The sequence below is a fragment of the Carassius gibelio genome, chromosome A4 (genome assembly GCF_023724105.1).
Source record: "Carassius gibelio isolate Cgi1373 ecotype wild population from Czech Republic chromosome A4, carGib1.2-hapl.c, whole genome shotgun sequence".
NCBI classification, from domain to species: Eukaryota; Metazoa; Chordata; class Actinopteri; order Cypriniformes; family Cyprinidae; genus Carassius; species Carassius gibelio.
In genome coordinates this window covers 30,770,492-30,791,369 of record NC_068374.1, presented here as the reverse complement: position 1 = coordinate 30,791,369, position 20,878 = coordinate 30,770,492, and the positions used below count along the sequence as shown (strand labels likewise).

Here is a 20,878-nt window from a genome sequence, read left to right as displayed (position 1 = left end):
AAAAAAGTAAACAAAACCAACCGTATGGCCCTTTAAGAGCACGTCACTTCCGGTTTCATGCAGCGAGTCGTCATAACGGATCGTTTGAAGTCATGCGGATAATACTCCGATCGGAAAACACCCCCGTGTGATCATAAAATCCCTCTGTTATATCCAGGTAAGTTCAGTATTTTAGTACTTTCTTAAAAATGTATTCTCTCTGTGCTGTTCAGACGATTTGTTTTCAGTCACATTAGCTTGTTAGCTTTTTCATGGCTTAATATTAATCTACAACAACAATCTGAATGTTGTCCTGTTTAATTTTTTTTTTTTTTTTCAGATGAAAGGTTTCGTACATGTTCAGACTAAATATTTACAGTTTAGTTGATTTTATTTATCGATCAGTATGTAAGTGTGTGTGTTTAAACAAAAATCAGTTCATGCACCTGCACTGATTACAGTCAAAACAATAAAGTAATGTACTGGACTGATAAGTTGTTCAGATGAACATGGTTAACGTATCTGAAAGTGATGTACGATTGTTTTGTTGCCAGATAGCGATTTTAAGGAGGCCACCTTTTTGAGAAGAAACTAGACTAGAACAATCGATACTAGATAATGAATGCAGTTGACATAAGACACTAATGGTGCATTTGCTTTATTTGGTTACAGAGCTGAAAAATAGTCTGGAGAGTGGAGATCATCACTGGCTTCCAAACCGAATAAGTTTTGACACATCTATCCATTATCATAATGAAGATTTGCCTCAGATCCCAAGGTAATGTGATTTAGGTTGTGTGCAAAAAAAGAACTGAATTTTCCCTTTAAAGGTATAGTTTATAAAAAAAAAGTTATTATTATTAGTGCACATATTGTTTCTAATGTATTTGACTTACAGAAAAAAATGAAGAACCGCAATGTAATGAGTAAGTGATGACAGAAGTTTCATTTTTAGGTGAACTGTCCCTTTAAGGATGTATTTTCTAGTGACCATTACTAATATACAAATAAACACAAATTAATTGACATAATATTGTTTAAATATCATGTTTATATGTGACTGTATGATCACTAACAGGGTTCTGCACCAGCCACAAATCACAAAAAACAGAGCAGAGCCCTGTTTTCTTCTGTGCTGGCCTCAAGCTCAAGCTCTCACATGACCGATCACACATTTTTAAGGCTGTTCTTATGGTTTCATGATCCAGGCCACCTGAATCAACTCAAGCCCCTTGGGCTGATTATTACACATACTGTGAAGTTCCATTGTAATAAAGTCTTTGGATTCATGTGAAAAGGAGCAACTTTTGTGCTGGGGCTCTGTGGTTTGTTAGGTCATATCACACTCTTTGACATGCCATGAAATTATGAGTGAACTAAATGAACGTTTTGATGTTTTAAAGGTCTAGGTAACCCAACCATGACTATGTTCTGCTTCTGAATCTCTTGCCGTGAGAAGCAAACCCAGACAAGACAGCAGCGGACATGCACTGCTATCCTCCGCTCCACAGAGGGTGCTGCTGGTAGAAGATATCAGTTAAGGGTGTGTGCACTGCTCTGGCCATGGATGACTTCACTACACGCACCTATGGCACCAGCGGCATGGACAACAGGCCTCTGTTCGGGGAGACGTCGGCCAGGGTGACACACCTGTTATTTTTTTATGAGTATTATTATATTGTTATATATAAACACACAACAATATTTATCAAGATATAGTTATTTTTGCTTTAAATATAGACTTTATGACATCATCATTAAGGCATTTTAACTTCAAACTGTTTATTCCTGCTAAAATACCTCTGTCCGTAATGTTGCTTTCTCCAGTACCGTATTTTCCAGACTATAAGTCGCACTTTTTTTCATAGTTTGGCTGGTCCTGCGACTTATAGTCAGGTGCGACTTATTTATCAAAATTAATTTGACATGAACTAAGAGAAAACATTACCGTCTACAGCCACAAGAGTGCGCTCCATGCTGCACAGTGTAGACTACAGGAGCACTGAGCAGCATAGAGCGCCCTCTGGCGGCTGGAGACAGTAATGTTCTTGGTTCTATAGTCCAGTGCGACTTAATGTGTTTCTTCCTCATCATGACATATTTTTGGACTGATGCGACTTATACTCAGGTGCGACTTATAGTGCGAAAAATACGGTAAAAAAACTGTCTTGTCTGAAACAAATATGTCGGTGGACTTTAATGTGAGAGGACAACAGAAGATGGACTTTTTCCACTGGAAAAAGGATTACAGTCTCTTATAGACTCTTATTTTTGTATTTAACATATTTTAGGTAAACTGTTCCTATGAATTACAATGGGATTACAAATTACAATTTACAATGTGACTATTTCATCAGCTATATGAATATATTTTTGTTGAACGTGTTTAGGATAGATTCATCAATCTAGTGATCGGTGGACTTGCGTCTTTACTTGTTCTGGTAAGTTTTACTACTCATAAAGACCTCATTATCTGCCTGTTAATCATATAGTCATTATTAACTCTGAAATGTTGCTACCTCTTTCAGGTGACCATCATTAGCTCATTCGTCTTCCCTTCTCTTCCTCCCAAGCCACTGAATATTTTCTTTGCCATCTGTATCATGCTAGTCTGCGGGTCAGTGTTGGTTCTGGTGAGTAAGAAGTTAATGTTATCTAAAAGGCATTACATTTAATTGTCTGAATGGTGCCAAAGAGAAATAAATGGTGTCAAATGCAATTCCTAATCGAAATAAATGAAATCACATCCATCGCTTTCTCTCTCTCTCTCTTAGATACACTGGTACAGGCAAGGAGATCTGGAGCCCAAGTTTCGCAACTTGATCTACTACATGCTCTGTTCCATCGTTCTGCTGTGTATCTGTGCCAACTTGTATTTTCATGACGTGGGACGTGATAAACAGAGCAATGCCTTATAATACTGTTTCCATGGGAGCCGTCCCAATCAGCGGAATGTTCATCATTATATGGGTGCTTTGGAACCCCACTTGAGTTCTTGAATCAGGAGAATTAATTTTTCCTACCAGCCCCATTTGTGTGGGCAGGGCCAGTCTGCCTTTGTGAGCCATATTAGTGGACTACACATATTATAGATGCAAATATGTTAGTGATCAGTAGCACTCTGGGATGATGTCCATGTACACGCTTTGCACACTGAATGCTGTACACAGCTTTACCTATATGCAAATATAATGACAAGACTCTGAGGTTTTGAAATAAGTCATGGCAACGTAATGCATAATGCTTTTATATTTGTACATGACACACCTATGGTACATTCCTAATTAGGAAAAATCTTTATTTTGTATTTAAATTATTAGTAATGCGATCTTGAAATGATTAAAGACATGCAGCAGTTATTGTAAAATATGCTTTTTGTTCATTTTTCTAAATTACTGAACACTGTGTTATTTGATATGGTGAAAACCCTTACAGTTTTGGTTATCAACTGTTGTAATATGGATTTTTTTTTTTATGAATATGCATTGTGTATACAGCTGTTGTGCTTTATTTTTAGTTGAAAATTCGGAAGCATGGAGAGGTTTTTCATAAGTTACACCAAAAAAACCTGGGGAACTTTGTTGGTTCGCATTGATTTGACCAGGACTTGTGTGACCACTAGATGGCGCAGTTGAGTTTGGACAACTCACAGCAACACTGTAATTAAGTCAGCGTTTGGGAACAAGTCAGATGTTCAGAATTTAAGATTGAACCTATAACATTTATTTCCTCTTCCCTGTTCATTATTCTCTGAGATACAAAAGTCCAATTAATTGTATTAATGAGAACAGATTATTGCAATGGCAAAATAGTAATGACATGCAAGTGGTGACAAAATTTGGTTTATTTAATAAATAAACACAGGCACTAACTTACAGGTAAGGTGATTCTTTAAACCATTTGATAAATCATAGCTATTTAGTCTAGTGGACATTTGGAATGATGCAAACATTCTTGGACAACCTCTCTAATATCTCAGAACAGTGCAGCTTCACATTGCTTTATATCAAGTATTAATGTTAAGCAGGAAAGTAGGCTACAAAAACCAGTCAAATCTAAATGTACATACACAAAATCATTCAAAATAATGATCGTATTACATAATTTCAAATACACCATAAAAAACTGCACTGAGACACATATGAGGCTCAGGAACTTGCATGATAAATAAATACTGAAGTGTTTCTTTTGATGATGTCTGGATGATCCTGCATGCTGCATTTGTCCCTACATAAGGAAACGTATCCTCTGGAATCAGTGTTTTTGTGTCTTGTTGGTCAGTCTGATCCCTCCTCCTGGTTTTCCAGAATGGGATCTGAATGGAAAAACAAATGGTTAGAGCACTTTCACTACCTGTTAGCTTTCTTAATAACTTCCCAGATTTAGTTGGCCGGCAAGTTACCATCTTTACCTGTCAGCGTTCCAAGTGGCAGGACAGAATCTGTGCTGATGTCCTCATTAGTAGGAATAAAGCCGCTCGGGGAAGGAACCATCAGCACGGCTCCCTCATCCATGCCAGAACTCTCAACTGTTTCCTCAACTTTAGAAGAGTCGAGAGTCTAAACAAAAGAAAGGAGAATTTGATGAGCAGGAAGGTGGCATGAGAGCACTTTCATTTTTCGAAGGGCTTTGGAAGACGATGCCTTTTCTCCTTGTATATCTTTTGATCTCTCCTCACTCCGTTCCTCTTCTCCGGAGTTGTTTTGGTTTTCTGAAGACTCTTCCTTCAGCTCCTGCTCTCCCTCCAGCTCTGATTGGTCGAGAGGGTCTGAGAGGTCCTCTGAGGTCACCGTCTGGATGATGATGCCAGGGTGGGACATTTGAACGGTCACATTCTCATTGTCGGTCTGATGCAGACGGTAAAAGTTGGCAGAAGAGAGAGAATTACAGGCTTTGTGACAGTGTGTTATTTTTGGGATGTTTATCAAGTTAGCATGATTAACATACTTTTGTAGTTTTTATTACTATTTTAAGTGTAAATTTGGTAATTTTGCTGATTTTGTAATTTTTATTAGTTCTTTCACAAATGTATAGGTAAATATATATATTTTTTATCAACAGTTTTATTTAAAATAATGTAATTATTTTTTATTGATATATTCTGTTTTTGTCATTTTTATTAGTTTTTAGTTTTTCTAAAAAATCATAACCCATGCGTATGTATATATATATATATATATATATATATATATATATGTAATGTAAATTAGTTTTTGTTTTAGTTGTTCTTTGTCAGTATAATTGTATTTTAATTTAATAAGATAATTTAAACTTTAGTTTTGTTTTCTTTTGTCATTATTATGTTTTTTTAATGTCAACAGTATTTTTTTTATCGTTTTTTTTTTTTTCAGTTTAAGTTTAAGTAACCTTAGTATTTCAGTATCACACTAAATAAAAAATGTTGAAAAGTAAAAAAATAAATAAAAACATTGGCAACCAACAGAAATAAAAAAGTTTTGGTTTCTATTTGTTATTTTATTTCAATTGAATACATTTTTATATTAGTCAAGGCTTACCGTGAGGCTGTGTAATATAATCTGGTCTGGTGAAGATGGTGAAGCTGCAGCTGTGAGTGTGACCGTGGGATTGGCTGAGAGTGTGAGTGGGAGGCTCTGATTGGTTCCTGTCTGGAGAAAATATGTTCCAGGGGTGCCAGTGGGCTGCAGGTGAAATGACTAAGGAGGAAATTACACAAATTATTTATAAATACAGCTTATAATTATTTAATAATGCCTACAGTTAGAAAAACTGAAAAATTACAAAAATGATCAAAATAAATCTGAGGTACTCACAGGCAGTAATTCAAAGGTCTGCAAAGCTCCGGAGTTCAACGTGATCGTTTCACTGTCTGAGGAGCCGCCTGCACCATCTGAAGAAGCTGGGAAAAGAGGAAAGGGTGCATTGAATCTACAATGGCATTGAACTCCTATAAACACAAGCCTCATAAACTAACCACTGACTCACAGACATGTGTGATCTGCACTGGGATCTGGACAGGGATCTGCAGTGCGGTGACGGGGCTGGGCGAAGCATTAGCAGAGCGTGAACCAATCACCACGACCTTGTTCATCACAGACGCCGGTGCCTCCGCCACATCCTGCAGCCCTTTCAACAAGACTACACACCACAGAAAACACTGCTTCAGTGTCTGAACTCACATTATAACACTCATGCAAACCATGAAGGCTTTGTCTCACCAGGGAAGGGAAGTTCCTTGTGATTGGCCACTTGTCTCTTGATGGTCCACCATTTGCTGCGGAGCCACTGAGGCGAGCGGACGCTGCTCCACCCACCGGCCAGAATGTCCCAATTAATGTAATTCTCATCCTCTACACCCAGTTCAGCTATCCTGCTCATTCATAGTTATAATAAATGATTCATAAGTAGTTTGTGAACAGGTGTACAGTACCGTCCATGCCGGCTCTTTTGCTGTGAACTACCTGTGAACAAGGTTGATGTCATCTTCCTTGGTCCACTCCGTGCCACCGCTCTGTTTCCAGTTAAGGTAGTTGAGCCATTTGGAGCGGCACTGTTTCTCTGAGCGAGTGCCGACAAGTTCAGCCACCGATGCCCAAGAGACTCCCTGAGTAACAACGTCCCCCACCTCTGTGCCCGTCAACTCATGAACCACCTCCGCCAACCGCCTCTCCTCCTCCTCCGTCCATTTTCCTGAAGCGCGGGAGTTTAAGATGATGGTGGTGTCACACAGGATCACAACTTTTTCAACAGTGACAATAGTTCAACTATGTATCTAAAGAAATACAAAAAATAGTCTATATAAAATGTACTATTTATATTCTATTTAATTTATAATAACACAATTAATTAGTTTTATAAAATATATAACAGAGAAATGGGTTTAATATACTTCATATATTTAATAATTCGGATAAAAGAACAATTACAATATTTTCGATAGTAACTGATAAATATTATAAGTATAATAAAAATATAATGCTAAATATTTTAATAATTAAGTTTGAAAATACAGATTTAATATCAGACACATGTTTGGTTTACATTTATTTTGTTTAAAAAACATGTTTCTATGTTATAAAATATATTTTAAAACTCATTTATTCTAGAAATTATTTGCAATTATATACTCAATTATTATCATTAAAATAATTATTAATTGACCATATATATATATATATATATATATATATATATATATATATATATATATAATTTGATTTATTTTATTAATGAATTATAAATGAATAAATTATACTGAAATTAAATAAATGTTATACTATATTATAGTATTATAATATAATATAATATATAGTAATAATATTTACTATATTTTAAATTGTATATGATAATTGCATTATGTATTTTTATTAATAAAAGAAAAATCGTCACTAAACGAAGATTTGGACAAACTGACCGGTGTTGCATGTGTCCTTCATGAGTCGGCAGCGGTCCTTGACAGATGAAGCACTGCGGCCAAGTGCTGCCCCAATAGTAGCCCAGTCATTTCCATATTTCTCCCTTAGCCTAATAACACACACCCAAATCTCACAAACTCGGATCACTCACATGGCATTCAAGATTCATGGCTGAACTTACTTCTTCAATTTATTGATCTCCTCATCAGTGTATCTAAACAACAAGAATAGCACATAGCATATTATAGATATGTAATTGTTTCAGTTTGAATTTGTTTAAGAGATCAATAAAAGCAACCGCGTCCTTACTTGCCTACGTGGTTTCGGTTATCATACATTCGAAGTACACGTCTGTATACAGCAAACAGCGGTCTGTTCAAACCACACGCTATACTGCGGTAAAAATCCTTTCGCTCCTCTTTTGACATCTCAAAGATGATCTCCGTGGGGTCATGAATCCCTCGGTTCTGAGTTAAGATGCAAGGACACATGAATATAAAGATGTCACCTCCAGGAAATGAGATGCATCTATAAAGTATACTCACCTTTAAATATCGCTCTATGTTGCTCATCAGGAGATCAATCTCTTCTTTTGACCACATGCCCTGTTTCCATTTGTGACCTGGGGATATATGATACATACAATGAGTTGTGCATTGATATCAGGTCCTACCTTACTTGTGCTGGGTTTGTATTTCCATACAGACCTCTATCTGTTTGAATATGTCTTACCCTTATTAACCAGTGTGTCTTTATCCTCTTTCGTGGTGAACCAGGCTTGACTGACAGCTGATACGTCTTCACCTTTCTTTTGGACAGAAGAATCCTTATCCTGTTAACAAGCAACATTTTTATACGTGTACTTATAAAATTATATATATAACTCTTACTAAAAAAACTGTTTTCATATATGACCCTGGACCACAAAACCAGTCTTAAGTCCCATTGCATGGGTCAAAATTATTGAAAATGATTTTTATTTAATGCCAAAAATCATTCATGTTCCATTAAGATATTTTGAAAATTTCTTACTGTAAATATATTTAAACTTAATTTTTTATTAGTAATATGCATTGCTAAGAATTTATTTCTAAATATTTAGATTTGTTGTTTTTTTGTTGATTTAATTATTCAAATAGTTTTATCTCTGCCAAATATTGTCCTATCATAACAAACCATATATCAGTGGAAATCTTATTAGTTCAGCTTTCAGATGATGTGTGAATCTAATTTTGAAAAATTGACCCTTATAACTGGTTTTGTGAACCAGGGTCACATATAGTATACACGAAACGACCTAAATAATCAGAAATAATGAAGTATTAATTAGCAAAGCTAGCAATAAAAGCTGTATGCACTCATAAACATATGAATTCTACCAGTATTTCAGAAGGATCCTCTGTATCCAGCTCCCCATCTCTCATCTCTGTAGCAGTCATTGTCACCTCGAAGCTTTCATCACCTTCTGTAACTAAAATCAGCACAAACTAGTAATATATTATATATATATATATATATGTCATGAGTTTGGGGGTTAAACTGTTTGACTGATCAGTGGCTAATAGGGAAAAATTTAGAAAAACAATATGAAGAGAGTCGATGTTTGCATTATCATTATGATTTGGCTTAAAAGTGACTGTAAGTATATACGGTGCACAAACATGTGTGATTGTGTGTTTATCCTCACTTGGCAGAGTGACAACAGAGTACTCCGTTGAGGTAGAGTCCTGAGGGTCTTCTCCATCTTCACTGGTCAACCGCAGTCGTTTGTGAACAGGTTCGGTGGTCCCGTCCGAACCCAGATCCTCTCCATCTGCACGTCCAAACCATACAAGAACATTATAGAAACAAATACACTATAATAAAGCACAATATCAAGAGATGGGTCACAGGTTGTGATCTCACCATTCTGAGGGCAGTGCAGAATAATGTTCCCATCAGTGTCCTGGGTAAATGTGACAGAATTGACTGATTCAAGGGTCACAGCGGCTGGGACGTCCCCTGTGTTCATGCTCAGCCTACAGGTTCATACACACACAGTCAAGAGAGATTCACTTCTAATGTCCTAAAGAGAAGCATAAACACTTGATCTGCATTATACTGGAGATTCATTATACTAACGTAACAATTCTGACAATGCTGTTGTAATATATATATATATATATATCACCATAAACATTTAAACCAACGCAAATTGAGTAAAACAAACAAATGTATGTCCTGGAACTCTGTTAAAACATTTTTACGGAGAAGCTGAATAATATCAGCATTAAATAATATTATGCACCATTCTGATTTCTGTCGTGTTGTAAATTTCCAGTGTGATTCTTTAAGCAGATGAGGAATAATGAGACGCCATGTTTAAGTGCAACATGAATCCGCGAGGACTCGACGGAATTTTTTCGATGTCGATGCGTTATTTTTCACGTGTAGAATATAAAGACACAAGTCCAGCGCACAGAGGTGAGCGAAAGTGAAATTTAGCTTTGGCTTTGGTACTTACTTCCTGTTTTGGGTACGGGGACTTCGCAGTGACCAGGATGAAGGCAAATACCAGGATGGAGGATATGTTTTTTTTTTGTTTTTTTTCTGGCTCTCCTCCTCTCATGCAGAGCGGAAGTATCTACAGAAGCCCGCCGGTGACTTCCGTTTCTGGAAGTTGTTTAAGAGTTTTTGAATGAATGTTCGTTTGTCTTCTAAAAGTTCTTTATTTATTATAAATAAGATTTAATTTGTGATAAGCACTCAAAAACACATATGAATGTATTAACACGCTTTCGCATTAATTGGAGTCTCAGCAGCGCCATCTGCTGTTAAATCTGGAGAAAATATGTTACTTGTATTAAATGGATTATTCAAGTGTACCGTGGCATATTTTCCCTAGAGTCAGGACAACGTGATTAGATTAACTGATTTGAAATTAATAATGATTTATTTATCTATTTATTTTTTTCCATAGTGATTTTGAAATGAATATGTGTAATTTCCTGTATATCTTTTTCGTCTTTGTAATATCATGATGTTCAATGATGCATGCATGAGCCAAATAATAAATAAACAAACGAAATAAAGTCAATATATTATCACTGGTGATGTTCTTACAATTATGCATGCATGACCCAAAATGAAATACATAGATAAACAAACAACGAAAAAAGTCAGTTTTAGAATTTGAAACGTTTCATTTTCCACATCTGGATGGAATGAGGATAATCAAGATTGTGTGCACGTTTTGCAGATGTTTATGAAATTCCTTTTTTTTCCCAAGTTGCATTGTTGTTTCCTGTTTTTACCTTGATTTCTTTTCATCCTGACAATAAATAAATAAGGTTGTGTGACGGTGTAATATGACTGAATTATTTATTGCGTATTGTCTCTGCCATGGTCTCCCAGCATGACTTACTTACCTAGGGTTGCTTTAATAAAATAAACATCTTATGAGAGTTATATAGTGCATGTATGTATTTGCTTTTATTTTTTGGAAAATTATCATTAGTTAATCTGAAATTTAGCCAAAAGGTTAATAAGTCTGCCTAAATAAAAGATGCCATGTGAAGTGACTGGAAGAGCAGACAAGCGTGACGTCAGACGCGCGCTGTCAAATCAGAGCCCCGTGAGAGCGACTACAGTAAGAGCTTATCGTTGAGCAGAGCATTTCAGCCTGTAGTTTATGCATAGACATCACGAAACCTCGTTATCTTTAGTCGGAATCCTTGGCATTGCTTGTTTTCCTTTAATTTCTGCCTTTATGAGATGGAGAAGAGGGCGCTTTGGACATCCTGTTATTTTGTGCGCTTTGTAACCCTCATCCTCTGCACACGAGCTTCAGCCAACCTGCCACAGTGTAAAGAGGTAAACGACTACATGTTACCTTTTTGTAATATAGGCCTATTTTAAATATACTTACAGTTTTAAACCGGTCACTACGTAGGCACATTTTGTTTCTGCATTTAACTATTTAAAATGAATACTAAATGTTATGGGATTGTGAGCTTGTTTTCAATGCTAGTTATTCATTTTTTTATTAACTGTACTATTTATTGTTAATACATAAACATAATGGTTATGCATGCACAAAATGCGTAATTAAAAAGCAAACAGAACATCTTGTTATTGACATTAAAATGGTTACGGACGATGATCATATAATATGATGACGCCGCTCTCTGCTGACCAATCAGATGAGAGCTGGATTATTGTGTGCAGTTGGCTTGTAAATGGATTCATATGAACTTTAAACTTATTAACACAACCCCTCTGGATCCGTGTATTTGATTTGAAAAGACTGGCGTTGTTCTTGCCTCATCCATGTTTGCATAGAAAGACGAGTGTGATAAAGGGCCTCATCACCCAAAAATGGATGGATGCTGGGCCGGATGACAGCCTCGGTTACCATATGCTTATATTGTATAGAAAAAAAAACATTCAGCTTTATATCTAAAATACAGTTTTGGTGTATAATAGGAAATAATGAAAGAATCTTAATTTTGGGGTGAAATGTTCCTTTAAGAGCATCTGTGGGGGAGGCTGGGTAACAGTGGCAGGTGCAGGTGCACCATTAGTGATAATGTGTGTGCTGTAACCAAGCATTACCAGACGACAGGCACCTCCTGTGGGATGCATTTATTAACTGTCTGAAGGCAGAGTAGCCAACAACTTCATTACACTGTATTATGGTGGTATACTTAATTATGTAATTTAATACATGGTATGCGCTTTTACCTGCGTATCCAGTCGATTTCGCTTTTGAGTGTGTGGCAGGCCCCTAAAGAAGCAGAGAACAATCGCTGCGTTTCATAGCATTGGACACAAACTGATTTGCATAACAATGGTCAACAAAGAAGCACAAACAGGAGGTATTTAGTGGCCTCATTATTCCAGGTTGTTATCAGACACTAATTCATTACCATCCACAACCAAAAGTAATGAGTGATCATCATGACAACAGTCACAGGGCTCCGTAGACAGACCGACCGTCACCAACCCCAAACCTACCCAACACACACACTCTATTGTACAAACACATTTATAAATTATATTTAATTAATATTTAATTATATTTAATAAAAGATTATAAATACTACATTTTATTTTCTTGCTGCTTTGTGAAAAAAGGTAACTTTTAATGAGCATAACTTATGTTGGATGTGAATGTTTGAATATGTCGATATCTGTGTGTTTCAGACAGACTACTACTTCGAGTACACAGAGTGTGACAGCACGGGCTCCAGATGGAGAGTTGCCATTCCTCACAGACAGGGGAGCTGCTCGGGCCTTCCAGAACCTGTCAGAGGCACAGACTGCAGTAAGAAAACAAAATATCAAACCGAGTGACATTTAACCTGGAGAAAGTTAGCCAAGCATGCTGTGGGAACATTTCCTTGCTTTTATATTTTGCTTTCAAAAGCAACATCATTTAAGCAATTTAATTGTCTCCTCATACTTTTGAGATCTTTGCTATTGTGTCAGTAAACAAACACAGCCTATGCTTACTTCTTGTACAGCTTTTTCTTGTGAAGCTGGGGAGTTTTTAGAGATGTCATCCCAGCAGTGCACTTCATGTGCGGCTGGCTCTTATTCATTGGGCAGCGGGGTGCGTTTTGACCAGTGGGACTCCATTCCTGCGGGATTCAGCAGTTTGGCTACATACATGGACTCAGGAGGCTCAGGGGATGACTCAATGGCCTGCAACAAGTATATTCTGTTTATATACTGTATATATCGGCATATTCTATTCAGCAGTGTATTTTCTGATCTGGATCTGTCTGTTTACAATGTTTTGTTCAATTGCAGTTCTTCATGGACAGCTCAGGGAACTCACTTGGAATCCAATCGTGATGACTGCACAGTAGCGCTGGTGTACGCAGTGCATCTCACGAAGCAGGGATCCGTCTCCTTTGACTATCAATATGTCGACAGCAATATCTTCTTTGAATTTTTTGTGTGTTTTACTTCATACATCTCTCATTTTTCTTCCACAGATGTGTTGAAGTGAACATATATCACTAAAGATAATGGGTTTTATTTTTGGTGCAGATTCAGAACGACCAATGTCAGGAGATGGACCAGACAGGGAGTGAGAAATGGATCAAACTAACCACTAATGGAGAGTGGGGAACCCATATGGTCAGTCGTCTTGAATATTTGATTCTTATTAAAAGGAATAGTTCACCCAACACTGAAAATTCATTCATCATTTACCCCCATGACGTTCCAAACCTGTATGGCTTTCTTTGTTCTGCTGAACACAGAAGAAGATATTTTGAAGAATGTTTGTAAGTGAGAATATGATCACGGAATCTTCAGTTTTGGGTGAACTATCACTTTAAGGATTATGCTGTATTAATGTCTAATGTAGCTGTTTTTGCATGACACAGGTAAATCTGAAGTCGGGAACTAATATTCTGTATTGGAGAACCACAGGGATGCTCTTGGGTGGGAAACCGGTGAAGCCGGTCCTTTTGAAGAACATCCAGATCGAAGGTGTGAAGACTCGGATGAAATCATGTCTACTTCTGTGTCTCACACACGTTTTTATGACAAATCAATTCAGATGCAGTATAAACAATTAGTGTTGTGATATTTTATGGTCATATATTACGTTTTTGTTGTTGTTGTGAGCAGGTGTGGCATACACGTCAGAGTGTTTTCCATGCAGGCCGGGCACCTTCAGTAAAACCCCAGGCTCTTCCTCGTGTGACCTTTGCCCCAGGAACACTTACTCTGGAAAAGGAGCCAGTTCGTGTATACCATGCTCCAAGACACAGTACTCCCGTACGATCACAAAAAATTGATCAATGCCATTGATGTGAATATTTTAGCATGAGTCCAATACCATCCAGTAACAAACACTTTTTCAGTGTGTATAATGTTGTTCATAATCCTCTTTTTTTCAAGACATTTCATGTGTGTATTTCTAAATTGTCTAAAATGTCTCGGTTTTGCTTTGTTCTCCTGTTGTATTCAGTCTTACTGAATTTAATGACTAAAAAGTAGTTTGACCAATAGCAAGCAGGCATTGTAAGAAATTGTCCAGTTGGACTGCACAGAGCATGTCAATAGAAAAACAAAGCCAAAACCCTGGAATTTTAGGCAATTTAAAATTCCTCACCAGGAAAAAGAGGACGTATGCTCACCCTAATGTTTCTCTATGTGTGTGTGTGTGTGTGTGTGTGTGTGTGTGTTCTAGAGGAAGGATGGTCACAGTGTAAAGAGAGGCCTCCTTGTTCAGAGAAAGATTATTTTCAAATCCACACGGCCTGTGATAGTGACGGCAAGGTGGGTTATAATGCTGAATGTATTTTTTAGTTGTATATTATGCGTGGCTAATATGTTCACTTTTACATTGCTGTACTTTTTTAGACCCAGATGCTGTACAGGTGGGTGGAGCCTCAGGTGTGTGTGGAAAACGTGACCGGTTCTGTGACACTGCCCCCTTCTGCAGAGAAAGAGGACTGTCCACCCTGCAATCCGGGCTTCTACATGCACAACTCTTCCACCTGTTTACCTTGCCCTCAAGGCACTTATTCTGATGGCACAGCAGGTATATAGTCACACATTAACACGGATACATTCTCTTGTATTATGCAAGCCGCTGTTGGTTTACTGGTACCGGTGTATAACGGAGAAGATTCTTTTTGGCACAGAATGTCAAAGATGTCCTGGAGGAACTGAGCCTTCTTTAGGATATGAATACAAGTGGTGGAACATCCTGCCGAGGAACATGAAAACTTCTTGTTTTAATGTGGGCAACTCCAAATGTGATGAAATGAATGGTAAGAGTAATAGAAATAGAAAATACTTTAAGGACTGAGATTACTAAAACACAAACTGAAATAAAACATTTAAGCAAAGACAAACCAAAAAATTAAAAGAGCACATAAAATTACTAAACCTTTAACTAAAATTCAAGTGAAAACTGAAATATTCCAATAAAATAAAATGTAAAATATCTTCTTGACACTTTTTTAAAGGTTTTTGGAGTACATTTTACAGGAAAATATAAATTTACATGCAATTCAATGTGTTACTTTCTGATTCTTTGTAATTATTTGTGAAATTTACAAGCACTTTCTGAGTGTAGTCTTTCACTTAATATGAATACATAAATATGGCATTGATATAATAATTATACAATGAAAATTAAAAGAATGGTCAAACGTGATACACGATGATTTGCTTCTGTAGGTTGGGAGGTGGCTGGCGACCACATTCGTAGCGGAGTGGGCGGCTCAGATAATGATTACCTCATCTTAAATTTACGAGTGCCTGGATTCAAGTTAGTCGGATCAATAATTCCAATGTTAAAATGTTGGTTGTATATAGAAAATAGTAAAAGTGGTCTTGCTTTTTATCTCTCTCAGACTTCCCACTTCTGTGGACGATGCTTCAGCTACTGAGTTCGGCCGAATCACGTTTATCTTCGAGACCAACTGCAGCGCAGACTGTGAACTCTATTTTATGATAGTAAGATGATAATTGAACCAAAACAGTCCTTGTAATGAATTAAACAGCAAGTTATTTACCGAATCAATGTGTTTTCTCCATAGGATGTCAACAGGAAGAGCACAAATGTTGTAGAATCGTGGGTAGGGAGTAAACTGAGACAAGCGTACACCCACATCATGACTAAAAATGCTTCGGTTTCATACACATGGGCTTTCCAGCGCACCAACAAAGCCTCTGATGTAAGTACTCACCTAGAAATCAGAGAAATTTTTTTTTTGTACTCATTTGGTTCTCATTCGCGGTGTTTTTCTCTCCGAGGTGCGGCAGTATGTAAATGACATTGCAAAGATCTACTCGATCACGGTGACTAATGCGATGGATGGCTCAGCGTCCGGTTGCCACGCCTGTGCTATGATGAGTCAGCGGGGCGGCTCTTCCTGTGTCCCCTGTCCTGCTGGACACTTCATCAACAAAGACACCAACCAGTGCCAGGAGTGCCCGCCCAACACCTTCCTCTCTGGGCATCACATTTACGGCCACGAGGCCTGTCAGCCCTGCGGTCCTGGAAGCCAGAGCAACAAGGTATGAGTGAGACCGAGAGGAAATGCTTGACTATGTTGGTTTCTTAACATTGTATAACATGCAAAATATGTTTTATGTGTGTCCAGGAGCACTCTGTGTGTTTTAACGACTGCACCTTCTCGCATATGGAGCAGAACCGAACGCTGAGCTATGACTTGAGTGCCTTGAGTTCAGTGGGGTCAATCATGAGCGGGCCTAGTTTCACCTCCAAGGGAACTAAATACTACCACCAGTTTAATATCAGTCTGTGTGGGGCTGAGGTACTCTCAAATGCAAGCATCTCGATCTTTAGCCAACTAAAAATAGATAGCTTTGATAGAAACTTACCAAATGGCTTAAGATCATCTACAAAGTCATCTTGCATATTTGCCTTCTGTCGCAGGGGAGGAAAGTGGCGATGTGCAGTGACAATGTCACGGATCTGTCCAGTAAGGACCTGCAAAATGAATCGGCTGACCTTAGAAATTTCGTGGAGACTTTTGTGTGCCAATCGACCATCATCCCTGCAGATGGACGGGGCTTCAGAACATCCCTGTCATCCCAGTCCATCAGCCTGGCTGATACTTTCCTTGGTGAGCGTATGGTATTTAACACAAACTGCCATTCAGAAGCAAAATTGTTTATTGTTTTTGAAGGAAATCTCTTATGATCACCAAAGCTGGATTTATTTGATCACAAATGCAGTAATATTATGAGATGTCACTCCAATTTAAAATAACTGTTTTCTATTGTACTATATTTTAAAGTGTAATTTAATCCTGTGATGACAAAGCTGAATTTTCAGCACCCAGAGCTACAGTCTTCAGTTATTTTCATGGAAGCTGTGGAATCTTTCATGAATAGAAAGTTCAAAACAACAGCATTTATTTAAAAAAAAAATAGAAAGTGTGTATATGCACTATAATATAGAGAATATGCATGATTTTTTATTTATTTAATATAGTTGGATATATTGCAATCAAATTGTAATATTCTACAAACTGTAATCAAATTAGATTTTTGGCCCCTCATAGTAAAAAGTTGGTGCACTATATGTGATGTATAATAAAGACTATATGGCACTTTTGTGTTTAGCTCTATTCAGAGTAGAGGTGTAATACTGCTTACTCGTCTGACTTCTTTAATGCTTCTATTTCTCAGGAGCTTCTGTTGATAATAGTCTGGATGGGGTCACTGTCAGCTCAGACCTCTTCCCTGAGTCTTCATGGAAAGATCCAGATATTAACTTCTTCTATCGGTAAATAAATAAAGATTAACTTGTTTAAAATATGTAGGTGTGCAATGATATTACATTCATAACACAAAGTATTTTTTTCTCCTCAGCTCTCCACAGCCCACAGCATCCTGTCTGAACGGCCGAAGCACAGTCGTGACTCTGCGTTGCAATCCTGAGAAGAGCGCACGTGGGGAGCTCACTGTGCCAAGGTGCATGTGTTTCGATGTTCATTGTCTGTATTTGTTTGCAAATTGATATATTTCAGGTCCAAATATGTTTAATGCATTTGCATTTTTAAAAACGAATAAAAAAATATGCAATGAATTTTGAATATTTGCATTTTCAAATTTATGTTTTGCATGCAAGTTGGGTTAGGAATGCCTTGAAATTAATCATTCAGCTACAAATAGCATCCACAAAAATTGTCGGACTGATTAATCACATTTACAAACAATTTTATTTGCTTAAGAAAAGACAATGTTGTAATGTTAATCACGAAAAAAAAAACACTTTTTAATTGTGTTTGTGTGCTTAGCAAGTGCCCAGCGGGAACATGTAATGGCTGCGAGTTCCATTTCCTCTGGGAGAGCTCTAGCGCTTGTCCTCTCTGCGCTGAAACAGACTACCATTCGATAGAAGGAGCGTGCAAAGGAGGAGTGCAGGTACCAAACTTTCCACAAATGCATGCAATTTATTCGGCATTTTTCTGATTGTTCATGATCCTTCTCATGACAGGACACCCTCTATGTGTGGAACGAACCAAAATTATGCACCAAAGGGGTACCACTCCCGACCAAGACCTCCACCCACTGTGAGGTGGTCACCCTATGGGTGAAGGCCGGAATTGGGGGCGGAGCCTTCATGGCTGTCCTCTTGGTTTGTCTCACATGCTATTTCTGGAAAAAGAACAAAAGGTAACAAGCTGTCGATGGAACTTGAGTTTGAGATGCTTTTAGATTTTTGACCTCTTTTCTTTTTTTGTACAGGCTTGAATATAAATACTCCAGGCTAGTGATGTCAGCCAATAAGGACTGTGAGTTGCCAGCAGCAGACAGCTGTGCACTAGCAGAGGGAGAGGGGGAAGAGAACGAGGACGATGTCGTTTACTCAAATACTCCTTCTTTACTGGGTAAACTGAAAGCTATCGCAAGCAAGGTCAGTTAATTGCTATGAGACTGATGCCATGACCAGATTCTCTCAATATGTTTATTTATTTCATATAGATTATATTAATTGAAGTGAATAAGGTTCCTATGGATATTTCTATTTGAACATACATAGATATCAGGTGATATCTGATATTATTACTAAATTACTGACAGCACAACAAAAATTTGTAACAAACAGATATATTTTATAAAAAAAATAATAATAGATATGTTCTATTAAAATAAATACTGATTCGTTACCCATAACTTAGTAGTATACACTACACATTCAAACTAATGACTAGTTTTATCCATCATGGATGAATTGCATTGATCAAAATTGACAGTGCAGACATTTAAATTGTTAAAAAATAATTGTATTTTAAATGCTGTTCTTCTGTACTTTGTTCACCACATCATTTTGAAAAAAATGTATCATGGTTTTCACCAATGTATTAACTGTTTTCAGCACTGATAATAATAAGAAAATCAGCATGTTTGAATATTTCTGAAGTCATCACAGGAATAAATTACATTTTGAAATATATCAAATAGAAAACAGTTATTTTAAACTGTAATATTATTGTAAAATATTATTTTTTCTTGTTTACTGTTTTGATCAAATAAACAAAAAATAAAATAAAAATAAAAACCCAGTAATTGAATTGAAAAAAAAGTATTCTGCAGAAATGGCTTTTGTTAGAAATAAGACATAAAAAGAGAGAGAGAGAGACGAGAAACTTAAAAACAAGACATTAAAAAATTATAATCGGCCTCTTAAGGCTTCCGTAATAACTTTGAGATGATACAAAAATATTTTCTGTGGTAATCGACATGCCACAGATGTTTATGGAGCTTACCTAAAATAGATTTTGTACAGTTTTTGTCTTCATCTGATGTTTTGTTTACCTTTGTTTGGCTGCAGGCGGATGGAGACAACAGTGAGTCAGTACAGCTGAAGTCTTCTCAGTCAGAGAGATGGGTTTGGGGATAACTGGAAAATATAAAAAAATAAAGGACCGCCACTGATGGAGAGAGAGAGACAAATACTCATGGAGTTTTCAGTGTTTTGACACTCATTTTTCAGTTTCTCAATATTTCCCGCCATCCCCCGTCAAATGTCTGTAGGGTCTCAGTACAATGTGTTGTGTGTCAAAAAGCAGTAAAACTCTCTAGTTAAAATAAAATTAGCCCCATAAAGTAACTGTATCACATATATACCGTTAAAACATGTCAAAAGCAACCAAGCACTGCTTTCTGAAACACATCACAATATACTAACAGACAAAGGGACGTCAGAGATACATTTGCATCATGGTGTGTATACTGCAAAGTGAGCCTGAAAAACTGTATTTTTGCGGGTGTATGTGTAAAAGTATGTTTAAGAGAATGTCTTTATTTTTAAGGTATATTTTTCCTGCTTGTTCACACACACTAGGATTCATACAAATATATCTAGTGTTTGGCCAACAGATGGAGACACAGAGCTTCTTTAGTTTTAGTTTCATTGCCAAATCTCACAAAGCAGAATCTCTAAAAGAAAGAAGAAAGCCCCTTTCTTTATGAATTACAGAGAGGTCCATTCTCTCTCCACATCTCTCCTCTGAGGAGAACAAGAGACAATATTGTTTTCTACTTTGTATTTTGTATTGTGTATTTCGAGCTGTATGAAGTTATGTTGAAATATGTTGTTTTACTCCCTGATTGTTTATGCTTTAATAAACTTTAAGAGCTTTAATAAACTTTAATGTTCTCAGAACATTCAAAATGTCCCGTTTTTAAGTGTTTTACTTTAAAAAAGAAAAAAAATAATAATTTACAGAACTCAATTTTCAAATTTTCCAAATATTATGGGAATGTCACATTTGTTCTCTGAACATTCTAAACATTCTGTAATATTTAAAACATGTTAGATAACATCAAAAAACCATTTCCGAAATAAAACATTCATTGAATGATGTATAAATAACACATCTGAGCTAGTGTTTTTAAAACATTAGTAAAGACTCTGAACGAACACTATATTAACATTACTTAAAGAACATTTGTTTATAACTTTGAGAGAACATTGCCAGAACGTTAGCCAAAGTTCTGAGAATGTTGCTTGTTAG

At 36.8% G+C, this 20,878-nt stretch overlaps 3 protein-coding genes across 6 annotated transcripts; 2 read left to right on the top strand and 1 right to left on the bottom strand.

Annotated features, from left to right (window-relative positions):
- The first annotated feature begins 24 nt into the window (after positions 1-24).
- Positions 25-3,348, top strand: LOC127976862 (transmembrane protein 243). Its single transcript, XM_052581490.1, has 6 exons — positions 25-157; positions 652-757; positions 1,383-1,620; positions 2,370-2,420; positions 2,508-2,612; positions 2,754-3,348. Exons 3-6 carry the CDS (start codon positions 1,543-1,545, stop codon positions 2,895-2,897), a joined length of 378 nt encoding a protein of 125 aa, XP_052437450.1. The 5' UTR covers positions 25-157; positions 652-757; positions 1,383-1,542; the 3' UTR covers positions 2,898-3,348.
- A 457-nt stretch (positions 3,349-3,805) lies between these two features.
- Positions 3,806-10,022, bottom strand: LOC127976810 (cyclin-D-binding Myb-like transcription factor 1). 3 transcript variants are annotated; one of them, XM_052581486.1, is made up of 17 exons: positions 9,877-10,022; positions 9,279-9,391; positions 9,061-9,186; positions 8,753-8,844; positions 8,106-8,205; positions 7,919-7,995; positions 7,683-7,840; positions 7,555-7,587; positions 7,373-7,482; positions 6,420-6,648; positions 6,177-6,328; positions 5,944-6,096; positions 5,772-5,857; positions 5,496-5,654; positions 4,623-4,826; positions 4,391-4,538; positions 3,806-4,294 (listed from the first exon to the last, which is right to left on the bottom strand). In XM_052581486.1, the coding sequence occupies exons 2-17, from the start codon at positions 9,382-9,384 to the stop codon at positions 4,257-4,259; spliced, it is 1,971 nt and encodes a 656-aa protein (XP_052437446.1). In that variant the 5' UTR covers positions 9,385-9,391; positions 9,877-10,022; the 3' UTR covers positions 3,806-4,256. The 3 variants fall into 3 exon arrangements, with proteins under 3 accessions (XP_052437446.1, XP_052437448.1, XP_052437447.1); XM_052581488.1 differs by having other exon boundaries at positions 4,629-4,826; XM_052581487.1 differs by lacking the exon at positions 9,877-10,022 and adding an exon at positions 9,661-9,867.
- A 965-nt stretch (positions 10,023-10,987) lies between these two features.
- LOC127976796 (endosome/lysosome-associated apoptosis and autophagy regulator family member 2-like) lies at positions 10,988-20,537 on the top strand. 2 transcript variants are annotated; one of them, XM_052581477.1, is made up of 22 exons: positions 10,988-11,225; positions 12,558-12,678; positions 12,878-13,067; positions 13,167-13,314; positions 13,410-13,499; positions 13,751-13,856; positions 13,998-14,147; positions 14,563-14,651; positions 14,736-14,916; positions 15,020-15,148; positions 15,561-15,651; positions 15,737-15,839; positions 15,923-16,060; positions 16,140-16,403; positions 16,490-16,663; positions 16,786-16,975; positions 17,544-17,640; positions 17,727-17,828; positions 18,155-18,281; positions 18,355-18,533; positions 18,606-18,774; positions 19,693-20,537. In XM_052581477.1, the coding sequence occupies exons 1-22, from the start codon at positions 11,127-11,129 to the stop codon at positions 19,759-19,761; spliced, it is 3,006 nt and encodes a 1,001-aa protein (XP_052437437.1). In that variant the 5' UTR covers positions 10,988-11,126; the 3' UTR covers positions 19,762-20,537. The 2 variants fall into 2 exon arrangements, with proteins under 2 accessions (XP_052437437.1, XP_052437434.1); XM_052581474.1 differs by having other exon boundaries at positions 12,878-13,314.
- The last annotated feature ends 341 nt before the right edge of the window (positions 20,538-20,878 follow it).

What these genes read in the sequence shown, in the direction of transcription:
- LOC127976810 (XM_052581486.1), bottom strand. Translation starts at nt 9,384, where the DNA reads ATGAACACAGGGGACGTCCCAGCCGCTGTGACCCTTGAATCAGTCAAT. An exon ending in AACCGAAACCACGTAGGCAA is followed by an intron (nt 7,588 to 7,682) that starts GTAAGGACGCGG and finishes CTTGTTGTTTAG; the next exon opens with ATACACTGATGAGGAGATCA. An exon ending in CAAGGAACTTCCCTTCCCTG is followed by an intron (nt 6,097 to 6,176) that starts GTGAGACAAAGC and finishes TGTGGTGTGTAG; the next exon opens with TCTTGTTGAAAGGGCTGCAG.
- LOC127976796 (XM_052581474.1), top strand. Translation starts at nt 11,127, where the DNA reads ATGGAGAAGAGGGCGCTTTGGACATCCTGTTATTTTGTGCGCTTTGTA. An exon ending in ACCTGCCACAGTGTAAAGAG is followed by an intron (nt 11,226 to 12,557) that starts GTAAACGACTAC and finishes TGTGTGTTTCAG; the next exon opens with ACAGACTACTACTTCGAGTA. An exon ending in GAGAGTGGGGAACCCATATG is followed by an intron (nt 13,500 to 13,750) that starts GTCAGTCGTCTT and finishes TGCATGACACAG; the next exon opens with GTAAATCTGAAGTCGGGAAC.
- LOC127976862 (XM_052581490.1), top strand. Translation starts at nt 1,543, where the DNA reads ATGGATGACTTCACTACACGCACCTATGGCACCAGCGGCATGGACAAC. An exon ending in TTGCGTCTTTACTTGTTCTG is followed by an intron (nt 2,421 to 2,507) that starts GTAAGTTTTACT and finishes TACCTCTTTCAG; the next exon opens with GTGACCATCATTAGCTCATT. An exon ending in GCGGGTCAGTGTTGGTTCTG is followed by an intron (nt 2,613 to 2,753) that starts GTGAGTAAGAAG and finishes TCTCTCTCTTAG; the next exon opens with ATACACTGGTACAGGCAAGG.